Source organism: Lingula anatina, chromosome 1 (genome assembly GCF_051362555.1).
Source record: "Lingula anatina isolate TDL-2025a chromosome 1, LinAna3.0, whole genome shotgun sequence".
Lineage (NCBI taxonomy): Eukaryota > Metazoa > Brachiopoda > Lingulata > Lingulida > Lingulidae > Lingula > Lingula anatina.
The window spans coordinates 36892870-36907062 of NC_141767.1; the positions used below are offsets into that span (position 1 = coordinate 36892870).

Below are 14193 nucleotides of genomic sequence, written 5' to 3' on the forward strand. Positions count from 1 at the left end.
GTCAAACAAATGCATTTATGATATTGACTTTTTCCTTTTTATTAAATCTTATCATAGAGATGCAAATTTTGAAATCAGGTTGGGAAAGCAGGGTGTCATATAATTTATCTTTTGTGACAAGATATTATCTTGAGAAATGTATATTTTGTGAAGGACAATGTTGTTGACAAAAGGAAGTGTCATATTGATATTCTAAAAAAAATGTAATGTTGATGTGGTATTTTGTTTAAAACTAGCAATAATTTTTTCCATAACATGATGTAGCCTAGAAAGCTAGGAATAGAACAGGTTTTACTTCCCTTATCTTGTTATTTAATACTCAGTACTTTTGTAGATTTTCCATTGTACATATACACAATTTCACATCAAATGTAAAAAACAGAATTAAAACTTTATAAGAAAACAACTAAAATTTCTTGTCTCTTTTCATCCTGTCAAGGTGGGCAAAGCTTTCTCAAAAAGAAAGTCTTAAAATTTGTAGTCATTTTGCTCTAAAGAACCCGTAAAACATAGCAATTTTCTTTTTTACTATCAAGAGATAATGGACAAAAGCCACGGGGCCTTGTAACTTGTTTTCATTTAGCATGGGTTCACTTGAGGTATAAACTTGTAAAAACTTGTAGAAAGTGAACTGCAATAAATTGACTGACCATGAAGTACTTATAAACTGCTGAGCTTTCAAACGTTGATTGACAAATAAAGAGAAGGAATGGATGATACTGGTTCATATTCACCTCAAAACTAATTTAAGTGTATGTTATGAAAATAAATGTGTTCCTTGTACTAGGAGGGTTACGCTGGTTTACACAGTAAATCCAACACCATGTGATCAACGTGTGGTGCATAAGACTTGACATGCTCTAAGTGAAGTATCTCTGTTTTCCACTGACCTCCATGTGTATTATGTAAAATGTCTCTGATCTGATCAGCTGTCATTACAGCCCATGTTTTCCACTGGTGTAATAACTTTTTATTACAAATTATTGATGTATTGTTTGAAGTAGCTCTTTCATCATAACCATTGTGCTGTTTAACATGCTCTCCAGTCAAACTTTTTCCTAAATGTTTTGAGCCACAAAGGCATGTGACTGGAACAGACATTCCTGTTAAGCTGGGAGACCCAGTGTCTTTTGCTATATCCACAGAATTACACTCGTTACTTTCAGCCATGTTCTGAAGAGTGTTCTCCATTGATTTGGTGTTTTCACACCTTTGTAATCCACCAGCAATTTGAGAAATACCAAAACCTGGGCCACTTTTAGTCTTATTGCAAGGGCAGACACCTGTTGAATAACATTGAGACCATTGCAACTGAAGATGCTCTTGTGCTGATGTTTCATTTAAGTCACCATTTCCATGTTTTCTAATAGGATTAGCTGTTTCTTTTCTAGAATCATTCCTGTGTTCAGAAGTCTTGGTTTCAACATTGTGGTGTATATGTAGTATTCCTCCTGAGTGTGACTTCAGTGCTGCACATGCTACTGGCCATCCCTCCTCCGAGCTGGGAATCAACCCAAGGTTTACCCTGTCTGCAACACCCTTAGGACATACCTTGAACAACAGCAGATATAACATATAACAGTATAAGGTGATTGCAAATAAACTCCTGAAAACGTGTTTATCTGGGCTCACACTTGTATTTGCTTTTCAGTCAAGACTACCTTATAGAAAATACCATTCCATAAAAAGTTTTAATCTATGATCAATTGTCAAACAAAATAATTAAATACTTTACTTAAATAAAAATATCTTTGCCATATTATTCACACATTAAATATATTACTGCACTTGCAACAACAAAAAAATATATTGCCTACTTGTCTGTTGTCTCCCTGATGAACAATACACCTCTCTGCCACTCCATTCAGATGTAGGTTCTTCCTCAATGCATCTGCTGCATCTGGATTCCACTCACAGGCATGAACCAGCCTGGCTTTGGCATGGATCAAGTATGGCAAAGTGAAGTAACCTATGCCTGGATCACGTAACAAATAATTTATTACTTTCATTGGTAAGTGTGACTGTTTTCTTCCAATCCTTGAAAAGTTACTGGTGTGATAATCTGTATGTATCAGAGCTTAGTTGAGACTTTACAAGGAAGGCAACAGTTATATCTAATCCCTTGTCTTTATTGCAACTGCAAACAGCAAAATTATAACTGCTAAATTACAACAACTTCACAGTGCTTGTGTAGGTTATAACCAATGTGTGTAAATAGTTTAATGGCTAAATTAAAATAAAGATTAATCTATTTTCTTTTCTAATTGGAAAGACTTTATCGTTTCTGAAAACCTCATGGTATATCCTTGGTAAAATCATTGTTTTCCCTCACATCTAAAAATCATCTCAATTGCCCAAAAAGCTTTACCTGCATATAAATCCACAACAGTCTCTCCCTCACAGTGGAAGTGAGCCACTCTTAGTTTCTCTGTAATGTTTCCTGCACTAAACATACACCTGGTAACATCATAGCTGTACCTGGAAACAACAGTCACACAAGAATATGATACATGTAGCGAATAAATACAAACAGGGTATACAGACTTCAACTGTAACTTTCTTTTACACCCTTTTATCAAACTTTAAATTTCCTGATATTCAGCCACTTCATGACATTTGCTACTTGTACAGCAATCTTAAGGAGTACAAACTGTGTTACTGTGTGAAATTATATTTATTTCCCTCTCAAGAAAGAAATCCAAAAATAATGACATCTCACTTGATATGATTGTCAATGTGAGTGACCCATCCATCCTTTCCAAGCAGCAGTTCTACCTGTGGAGTCCGGAAACCATCTTGGGATATAATTGACTTCTTAGCAAGTCTTTTGGCACCAAGGATTCTTGCCACAGTCTCCCACAACTGTGGACCTGAAATCAAATATGTACACTGACCATTACTATATGTACAAACATAATTGTTACATGCTGGTATGAATTTTTCACATCCAGATACCAAACTAAAAAGCTGATGTTTATCTAAATTGTTTAAAAACAACTTGCAAATATATTCACTTTGAGGAAAAGTGCAAAGAAACATTACTAACATCATAGTGACACACTAATATTTAGGAATTATTTACCACAATGTCTCCAAAAATCATTTTTGAAACAATGATCTGGCAGAACCACCATGTCTCCATGCTTTTCCCAGTGTTTAGGAATATCATCTTCCCATGTTTCACTATCTCTAACCCCTGCACTCTTCTTTTCATTATTCACTATTGCCAATAGATTGCCTAATGTTTCCCGGAGATGCTCCCAAGGTGGCTTTAACAAGTCCTTTTTTGAAGGTGAAAGATTGATTACATCAAGCGTGTACTCAATAGACGCTGGTAGCCCCCCTGTGGTCAGGGTCAGCATCTTGTAAGCTTCACTGGTAATGGGAATGGCCACCAGATCTTCGTCAATCTTTTTCAGACTATACCGGCTGTCCCATAATCTGCCAATTTCCAAATGTTTCCTTTAAGAAAAATAAAATAAATCAATAAAGGATAACTACCCCCCCCCTCCAAAAAGATGTAATAATTAAGTAGAATGTTAATTTCATAATTAAATTATTTTAATGGAGAAACAAGACTCTAACTGTTGAGAGCAGGTGATATGACTGTGAGATGTGAACCCTGTTTTTTGCCGTGCGATAGTTATGGCAAGGAAGCAAGAAAGGTCTCTGTTTCGGATTTACAAAGTAATTTTTATGTCAGAAGTTGCAGTACTTACACTACAGACAATTACAGTAGCCACACAAACAAAAGTCAAGAGCATCATAATTTGAAATAATTTCACGGGTAAAAAACTAATAAACAAATGAAATATAACAGTGTCTTTCAGTCACCACCTGTCCTTTCAACTAAGGTCGTCACATACCTCACAGTTTGTGCAGATGTCTTTGGAATAATAACAACAGGTACACCTGTGGGCGCTGACATATTGGATCTCGCGAGATTCTCTTGCTAGAGCGCCATCTATCACAGTTTAGGTTAACGTTCCTCACGAAGTGCTTTGTTTTCACGTTGGTTTGTGCTATCTTTGACTTAAGATCCCTAAAATGTCAAGCCAGGTTCAAGCCCTCCAGAAACAAGTTGAGCAGCTTCGACATGAAGCTTCTATACGCCGCATTCCTGTGTCTCAAGCCATTCAAGAGTAAGTGAATATTTTGCCTAGATCAGATACCGATCGATTCGACTGAGTCAGTATGAGAACATCTTCAGCTAGACAGACAGGCATCAAATTTTGATAATTAAAAACACAGAGTTTCATTGGAGAATTAACCATTATCCACTTGAAGACTATAACAAACATAGATTTCATATATGACGTAATTTCAAAGTGTTGCAGTAGAACCTCAAAGGAGGTTTTTAAAATTAATGCTTTGAATTTTAATTTAAAAGAGCTGGATGGGTCTGGTGCCGTTTGTAAATGCATCCATGGGTGTATTTTACTTTATCTAAGCCCTCCACAATATCTGGGAATAGTAAGGTGATAGTTAATATTCAGTGTGAATACAATTCAATGAGGAACAGAGATGACGTAAGGGGTCACCACCTCCCCCATTCTTAAAAATGTTGCATGGACTGCAAACAGCATAGTTACAATTTTGTACTTGGGTTCAGTGGCCATTTGATTCTGTTCTGTTGTGGTCTTGTGATTATAAACATTTGTTTAATTAGTTGATGAACTTACAAACTGCATTAAGTTATCTTTATAATTGTCGTAATATCATAATAATTGTCATTACTGCAATACAAAAAATAATAAATAGAGAAATAAATAAACCATAAAATAAAATTAAGATAAATAGATAATTGAAATTAGTTATTCATTGTATATTTAACAAGTCTGTTAAATATGCCATACATCATGATACATTCATACATACAAGTGCAGGTTGTGAAACACCAATACCACCCCCAAATGATAAAGATTGAAAATTTAAAGAAGATCCAAGGAAAATGTGTCCTTATAAGCCCATCTTCTCTTGATGATGTGGTTTGCACCCTTCCTTTGAAATTTGAAAGTCATGGATTTCAGTCACAATATTTGAAAAGGCAAAGCCCTTATTAATAATGCTTGCTGATATTCTATGGTCAACTTCTTGTACAGTATGGAAAGATTTAAGCAATATTATAGGACAACATTTTCAATGATAAGCACAAATAAAATTTTCTTCTCTCAAAGCAGCACATGTGAAATGGGTTAACAGGATGAGTAAGGCATTCTGATTATGGAACAATTGAGTCACACCACACCAGGTCATTTCAAAAAACATTATGAAAATTACACCCATAATCTCTTTGCTAAGCACACAGAATATAGAATAAAAGCACTAAAGACATGGAAATGGTAGTTCTGGTAATAGTGCTTGAAAATTCTCAGTGTTGCATACTGTACATGTGGCAGCTTTAGGTTACTTGCTCCTTTGGGACAGGCATAAAGCTGGTTGACTTTGGTCATGGAGGGTATTCGTTTATAAACTGATCTTTACCTTTGCTAGTGTTAAATGAAATATATTGTGGCTTTCTCTGACTTTCAAGAAGCACCAATGAGATTGGCAAAATTCTACCAATTGAGGTCTGTGTAAATATTGCAAGCTTTTACCCATTTCTCATTATCAGTTGTATTTTTAGGTTCACTTATATAAGATGGACAGAAATTCTAGAAAAAATTTCAAGATAGTTTCTTTTTGCATTAAATTGACATTTGTTTGTTTTTTCATTACATGAAATCGTTGCAGTAGGTCTTGCAAATCATGACCTACTGGAGTTTCTGCTGACAAACTCCACTGTATTGTGCAATTTACATACTAGCCAGTATGCTTTTTTACCTTCTGTGAATGTCAAACGAAAAGTGCCAATTTTGGACTGCTCGTTCATCTCTCTTGCATGTCTTCTATCAGCATTTTTGCATACATATTTTCAATTTCAGAGGGTAGATGTAGGGTAGATCTAGTTCAGCATTGAAAAAGTATGTACAATAGCTTTATCATTGCTATTCTCATCATGGGCAGAGGATGTTAGCCATATTCATCACGTGGGTTCAATGCTTACTTGGTAGATTATTGACTTGAGTGAGTGAATTATTAACTATGTTGAAAGGTTTCATTGACTACTTCAATCTTCAAAAAAGCACTTTAACTGGCCTGTTGACATAGTGTAGTGTAGGATAGTGTAAATAAGACCACAGGATAGTTACATGCTGCCTTAGTTAATTCATTTTCAGAAGCCATCAATAAAAATTGATTTATTTACTTCAAATGGGCACAGTATGTAGTCTGAATAGTGCCATTGATGAAAACCAATGAATTGAATATTTTAAAGTGAGCTAGAGATTATTTTAAAGACTTAAGCTTCTATTCTTAATTTTTCAGTCACTCAGACTGACTGATGTGAACTTTAAACACAAGATGCACCATTCAGTATATTTCTAATTCTAATAAGATATTTAATTCTATTTTCAGCTTAGCAAAGTTACAAAAAAATAAATAATTAATTAAGATTTAAAGACCAACACAAATAAAGGGGCAATATTTCATATCATCTAACTAAATACTTGATATATCATTCATTAGATTAAAAAATGATTAGTTTTAGCCATTAGAAAAATATCACATTAGGGTGCACACAACACAGGTGTGTTAATGAATTTTACTTGCTGCTTTGATCCCCTTCTAACATCTGATGCTGTTAGCTTGATCAATACTTTGATTCCAAAAACATGAAACATGTTAGTTTGCGGAAGACATCTTGACTACTCATGCATTTATCTTTGGCTTCAACACCTAAAAAAATTCCCATCCAAATAACACTTTCGGTTTCCTAGAAAAATTGCACAGTATAGTGAACGTGTGTGTTTATGTGTGTGTTGTTGAGGAGTTGATTCTCCTGTTTTATACAATTATTTCTATTTTTCTTGTCAGCCAACACTGATGTTTCAAATGCATGTATAGTATGGGATTGATTACACAGAAAAAAATGACTATACATGCAAAAGAAATCATTTGCACTAAAGATAAAATAAGACGATGAAATAACTGTAAGGCCTGTTTTAGAAGATATAATATCAATACAGTACACAGTAAGTACTGTTAAGTTTGTAAGTGTGTGAGTTGATGTTTGATCCCTTCCGGCTGATTAATGAGGTCTGATTTTTTTCTGTGTGTTTGTTGTAGTTAAACAGTATTCTGACATTGATATAAATTGCAAAAATTTTGGACTTACTTGTACTTTAAAGGTATACTGTGATGAAAAAACGGGTTAAAACTATCCGTTAGGTGCCCAAAAGTCATTTTTGAGTAATGAAAAAAAAGTTCTTACGTTTATTTAGTTTTTAAAGCCGATTTTATGCAGGTGTGAATGTAGTTTATGATACTCCCGCGTGGTGGCGCTTTAAGGCGAGTGACGTCACTAGCGTCAAGGCTCAGAAAGCCATATTCGATTCAGCTATCCGCTTGCTAGCAGTGCAAACTAAAAGCGATACACGCAATTGATCACTACATGATCATTTATAAATTCAAACTTTTGAAGATAGATACACAAAAGAAGATGAATTCCCCACGTGGTTATCATTTATTAACCAACAAAATACACCAAAACTATGTTAACAGTAAAGGTTTGGAAGCAGGGCAGCGAACACAGTTTTTCACACATTGCCCATCTGTCGCGTCGGCTGAACGTTCTTATCCCGACTGATAAGAGAAAGTTACCTAATACATGCAGGTGTGACAGCTAACATTATTTTTCACACCCGTGCAGTTTACCAGTGTCATTCCGGGAGAGCCAGGTCAGTGGACAAAAGGCCAAAGATATCGGACTGATAGCATCGGACACTACATTTCACACCTCTGCAACTTACCTCGCTACTTCTGCCTTACACGTGATCAGTGCAGCAGTATGTCGAGTAAAAATTTGATTCCACTATCATGTTAATATTAACGTTTTCACTAATAAAACCAAAAAATTCGACAACGTAATTCTGCTACGAACTATTTTTTGGGCTCTAGAAGCTGCTCTCTTCTTCTTGACGGCCGCATCATGCACACATCCTACAGGTAAGACTCTCGTCGGCAGCGCTCTGGCATTTACTGTCGCATTTTGGTACTCCGAAAAATCGAATATACTGGGTACAGCATCATCTTTTAGTTTTCTCCGTGCTTTTCCACCCCACAATTCAGCTCGCAGGTCACGTACGAAGCATTCCGGCTCGAAGTGGTCGCTACAGATCCTCGCGTGTTTTGACACTGTGCTGGGATTTTTTAACTTCAGAGAATTGAGCCAAATTTTACGTTTAGCGGCATCCGCAGGCAGGATATAATAGCAGATGTCTTTCTTATTGTAACCTACATTACGGCACCCGGGAGCAACACAACTTTGCGGCATTTGTTTTTCTGACACCTGGATGTTTAGTCGCCTACTGCATAGTATATACTATTACTAGTACAGCTGTGGGAAGCTACTCCACGGGTTACGTTACTAGAAACTGACCAACAGAATTTTCTCATCTAAATCTCATCTTTTCTCTCTAAAACTTAAAAAGAACAATTTTTTGACGTGGATTTATAGTTTTTATACTGTAAAAAAAGCAGTGAACGCTATGTGTTCCTAGAGCGCAGTAGGCCTTTAAACATCCCTTCTAACTTACCCCCAAATCACAAAAATTGCCATGTCCAAGCTGTACAGTTGTTCATTCCCTCTTGAGTGACTGTGGTTATGGGAGACCAGAAAACATACTAGGCTCTTCTGAAATTTTCCCCTATATCATTATTATTCAGTATTCATTGCTAATCTTGTCTGCTGCCCATAGGGAATGATAAATGAGAACATTGGGAGAAATGAAATGAATTCTTCTGCTCATTAGTGGCCCCAATTCACCCAGGATGCACCTATAAATTGAGAAAGGCTTTAGTAAGATTTAAAGTATTTCTTTCTGGCGCATCATCTTAATCATCGAACTATCATATAACTCTAAGACTTTCCTGTTGACAGTCAAATTGAATTGATCTCCCTCTTTGGGATGCTGATTAAAGAAATCATTTTTGGGTTTAATCTGTTGAAAGATCAGATTTCTGAGGGCACAAAATTGGCTTTGGGAAACAATTTTTGCCTTTTAGAAGTTTGCTATAAAGGTGGCTTTCCGTCATAAAGTATTTTTGTCCAAATTTTTGTCATGGCTGCAAAGCAGGAAGAAATTCAAGAAATGCAGTACGAGGTGGCCCAGCTGCGCCACGAGGCAGCGTTAGAAAGATGGCCGGTATCCAAGGCCCTCAAAGAGTAAGCCTATGTTAAAAATTTCTCTTATCTGTCAAAAGCTGAGGGAGTTGTATCAACTCGAGTGAGTTTTGTGTTTGAAATACTTTGTAAGTATGTATTTTGTGTAGAATTTATTTGTGATCTTGTTATTTTTTTAGGCTTCTGACATACACAAATCAAAATGCACCCAGTGATGTGCTCTTGAATGGAATCTCACAGTCAGAAAATCCTTTCCGTGATCAGAAGAACTGCACTATACTGTAGGAAACAGTCAAAATGGTGGTATGTACATGAAAACTTGTTAGTTGTTTTCATACTGATCAAACAAACATATTCTTGTACAATGTTAGAGATATTTGGTCAAATTTTTCAAGAATATATATATGAAGGAGATTAGACGCACTAGGTATTAAATTACATTTCCATTGATTTGTAATTAGGGTACATCAAGCAGATAAGACAAAATGATCAGCAATTTTATCCTTCGTTATCAGAAAACGAGTTATATAAGTGATTTGTTAGCCATATAATGTCAGAATAGATATTTGAATATCTCTGAAGTCATAGAGGTCCATACTGACTGCTAATGTTGGATGGGGAATGATATATGAATATTTGAGGAAAAAAATGTTGATTGCTACCTTAACACCAGTGACCTGTTTTTAAATTTCCTGAACAATGGGAGCCAGGGATTTTGTTTTAAAACCATGAATACTTTAGGCTTTGAAAAAAGTTTTATTTAAAGGAAGAAAGCCTACTACAAAAATAACACTGTTACTAGAATATTTTGTTATTGCAGAATATTTTCAACATACTTGGACTGAAATTCAGTCTTAATGAGGGTACTGCTCTGATAAACTGTATGTTTTGTTTCTGTTTTTTTTTTTTTTTTTTTTCCTCAAAGAAAGCTTTTAATTCATGCCATTTCATCTTTATACTAGTAGTTTTTACTTTGCTAATGGCACTTATGGAGATAATCTGTTTTCAAAAATAAAATGATTTTAATATCAGTAAGATAATATTGTTTTTGTTTTCATTTCAGATATGTCTCTGGACCTCTTTGGATCATTGTCTCACTATTCTAGTGCAGTCATCTTTGTGTGAATCCGTCATCTATATACAGCAGCTTGTAAAATGGAAAGCATGAATAGCGAATTGTACATGTCTCTGAAACTCACCGGTGTTGTTGGTATAAGTGTAACAGTATATTTGTATGTATGTACAATCAAGAACTAGTATGTATAATCAATTCATTTCATTTTTTTATGAAAACATAATCATAAAGAACTTCTGATGGAGTGAGACTATACTTGTTTAGAATGGGGACCAGCCCAGTTAGTGAATAGGGAGATAAAGCACACTGACGGATTATAGCCTGATTGATTGGATTACTTGGAACTGGAACTAGAAACTGGAATTCAACAGACTTTAATCTCTTTGAAAGTCAATATCATTTTAAAAACTTGGAGCAAATATAAAAACCATTTGATACCAAGCATTTAAAATGTTGACTGGTTAGTTAATGCAAAATTCCTTATTCGCTAATTAAGACGCACATGGATTATCATATTCACCAAGCTTTTGGCCAGTGCTGAAAAATAGTTAAAAATTTAGAGCAACTTTTTGTATATATGCAAAAGTATATTTATATCAATAGTCACCAACATTTGGGATTTTTTTTTAATCATGATAAACTGTTTAACATTTTATTCTAAAAATTTCAGTTTCCCTAAACTTTACATCAGTACATTATAGTATATGTGTAAGTCAAAGAATAATGTGAGGCAATTGTCAGCTTCCCACATAAACTCGTTAATTAGTACCACCAGCGTCTACGCTGGCGGTACTCATGGTTTTAGTCCCGACCCGTCTCGTACGGCTCCGCCGGCTCCGCCGGCTCCGTAAGCTCCGTTGGCTCCGCAGGGTGTCGTGGGATACAAGTCACCGTTACCGCTTCTCCTCCTAGACTGCATGGGCCTGTGTGCCCATCTCTTGGATTTAAGTCACGTATAATCTCAACTTGAACCCCTGGGTATTTTTGTCTCAGTCGGTGCATTGCCCTTGGCATGATACTCGTCGAAAGGCACCCTTGTCAAAATTTTTGGAAATTCAATGCTAAATATCTCCCATACCGAAGGAATTATGGGAAAAATTTCTACAGATGGCTGACCGAAAGTCATATGTGGAGATTTCAAATATGGCCTTGGATTTGACCTTTGACCTTTATTTCAAGGTCAAACGGGCCAAAATTTTCTAAAAATGGGAATTTTTTGCAAAAAATTTAATATTTTATGTCGATTTTCAGAAATTTTACAGATCTTACTTATAATATTATGGACAGGTGTTACCCTGAGGGTCTTCTTTCATCTTCGTGAGTTTGGGGTCAATTGGTGCATTTTCACGGGAGTAGCGGCCATTAGATGCCGACACTGAAAACTGTCTCCAATTCTGGAACTGTTAATGATAGAGACCTCTTGTTTTTTGCATTTTGTAGAGCTTGTCAAGCGCAACACTGGAGGTGGTGTCTGTGTTTTGTTTTCGATACAGCTTAGGCATTGCACTATATATAAAAGTTCAACATCCAATATTTAGTGGTGAAAATAAAATGTGAAATACTACAAATTTAGCAGAGATACGCCCATAGTTACTATTGAACTTGAATGGGAAGACATATACTTGTAATTTAACTGTGACCTTGAAATTGGCCTCTGACCTACTTTTCACCATGAACTAAAATTTCCAGCCCTTATATCTCTTAAACTGGCAAAGATAGTTACTATTGAACTTCAATAGGAAGTCATATACTGGCTATCTAACTGTGATCCTGAAATTGGCCTTTGACCTACTTTTTATGATGAACTGTACTTTGCATGTTTTCTGGCCTATACATCTCCAAACTTGGCAAAGAAATGCCCATAGTTACTTTTGAACTTGAATAGGCAGTCATAAACTGTGACCTTGAAATTGACCTTTGACCTACTGTTCACCATGAACTGAACTTTGAATATTTTCTTGCCCCTCATATCTTCAAAACTAGCAGAGATATGCCCAGTGTTGCCCATAGGTTTCCTCTTTTGTCAGCATATATGCAACACTGATAACACATTTCAAGGAAAACCAATAGGCCTATTGTCTAGAAAATCACTACCCATCCGAATGCGCTTACTCCAGCTGGTGGTACAATATCTGGAGGCGGTATCGCCTCTCTGATCCTCTAGTTAGAATAATTCTTGACCTAAAATGCCAATTTCTCATATCAGAACTATGTCTAGAAGCTTATCTTTTCCAGAAAGACATCCTATGTTACATACTTATGTTTTCACAACTGCCTCTAATATTAGACACTTCCTGCTAACAACCATGCAGCATATAAATCTCAATGTATGCATTTTGTTTGAGTGTATATATATATATAATAGGATAGGTACATATATTTAAAGGCAAAGAGTGAACTGCCAAAAGAAAATAATGTCCTTTCAATTGAGAAGAGCAGTAAATATGACAAGGTACCTTTGTTATAGACATTTACCTTGAGAGAAATGCAAAATAATATAACACCTTTTCAGCTAGTTTCATGGTGCACAAAGTGATATTAGATTAATTTTTCTTTCTTTTATATGCTGAGCTGTAATCTTTAACTAAAGAGTGGTTGAGGGTGGATTTTTACCTTTTGAAATATCTTGTTTCTGCTAGATTTTGTCATGTTCAATAATGTATTTTGTATTGTGATATGTGTAAATTAAGTTTGATTTTAATTGAAAATAAATATGGGATTCCTAGATATATTCTATAATTTCAGGATTTCTAAGTATAGAAAAGACTTAAGGAAACATGGACCGTTTAAGACCTTCCCTAAAGCAAAAGCAACCAATTCCAAAATTATGTTTATTCTTTTTGACGCCCAAGTTTATACATGAATATGATATCTGAAACTCATTTGGTGAATTTCACTTCTATGATTTCAGTATGTGGTAACTTGCATTGCTTTTGGGGCAGGTCTTAATCAAGTTAAAGCAATTTGTCCGTAAAACCTAAATACAAATAGTGTGAAATAGTTAAAAATGATATTGTCAAATCCACCCATTGTGTTAATTTCATGGGTGTTTGCAAAATTGATTATTTCGTATAAAACTAGGTTCTGATAAGAACAAGTTTGATGAAAATTTAGTTCTTATCATATTTCATGCCATAAACTAAAACCTGGAATGTCGAATTGGCCTTTTTAGTCTAAGTTTGAAATTTTAGAAAGTTACATTTTAGTATGATACCATTCATTTTTTTTTCTGTGAGAAGTCTCACAAGTGTATTTTATGATGAAAGGTTGGGAATTGAATGAATGAAAATCTAAATGTCATTAGAACAGTGTATTTAAATTGTTATGTATGAGCCATTTTCCTTTGGCTTATTCCCAGTATTTCCTTTTTTTTTCAGATTCTTGAATGTATAATTGATCCTTATGGATCAGTTTCCCCCCAATCATTATCAATATTACATGTAGTAAAATATGTAGTCTTGTTTGTCATACTTTTTTCTGAATAAATGTTTTATGCATCTTATTATACGACTTCATATGAAATATCTCAACGCAGATAATAAGCATATTAACAATTTCGAAGAGAATTAAAAGTCAACAAGTTTTATTTTAAGCATAGATAAAAACCACTGGAGAAGAAATGTTCTGTTCAATTTTGTTGTATTTGTGTGCTTGTAAAAACTTTGTTGCAAAAGCTTTAAAAGAAACATTAACATGCAAATGTGGAAAAGCGTATTAAAGTTTAAGGTTTAACACGGTACATTTCCAAAGGGTATTTTTTACACCTGCTGACCCAGGTTTGCTGACCCCTTCTTTAGAAGGTGTGTTATATTTAGATAACGCGAGATTCGACGGGATTTATGGGCCATAATATTCATGCGCAAAATTCCGGTCCAAATATTATGAAATTTGGTTG

General features: G+C 35.1%; 2 protein-coding genes across 2 annotated transcripts; one reads left to right on the forward strand and one right to left on the reverse strand.

Annotated features, from left to right (window-relative positions):
• Nucleotides 1-14: 14 nt before the first annotated feature.
• On the reverse strand, nt 15-3995 carry LOC106158204 (tRNA wybutosine-synthesizing protein 2 homolog). Its single transcript, XM_013534106.2, has 6 exons — nt 3867-3995; nt 3083-3462; nt 2720-2870; nt 2369-2478; nt 1818-1975; nt 15-1551 (listed from the first exon to the last, which is right to left on the reverse strand). The coding sequence occupies exons 1-6, from the start codon at nt 3926-3928 to the stop codon at nt 793-795; spliced, it is 1620 nt and encodes a 539-aa protein (XP_013389560.2). The 5' UTR covers nt 3929-3995; the 3' UTR covers nt 15-792.
• On the forward strand, nt 3972-13800 carry LOC106162050 (guanine nucleotide-binding protein G(I)/G(S)/G(O) subunit gamma-5). Its single transcript, XM_013539162.2, has 3 exons — nt 3972-4142; nt 9403-9526; nt 10287-13800. Exons 1-2 carry the CDS (start codon nt 4048-4050, stop codon nt 9506-9508), a joined length of 201 nt encoding a protein of 66 aa, XP_013394616.1. The 5' UTR covers nt 3972-4047; the 3' UTR covers nt 9509-9526; nt 10287-13800.
• The last annotated feature ends 393 nt before the right edge of the window (nt 13801-14193 follow it).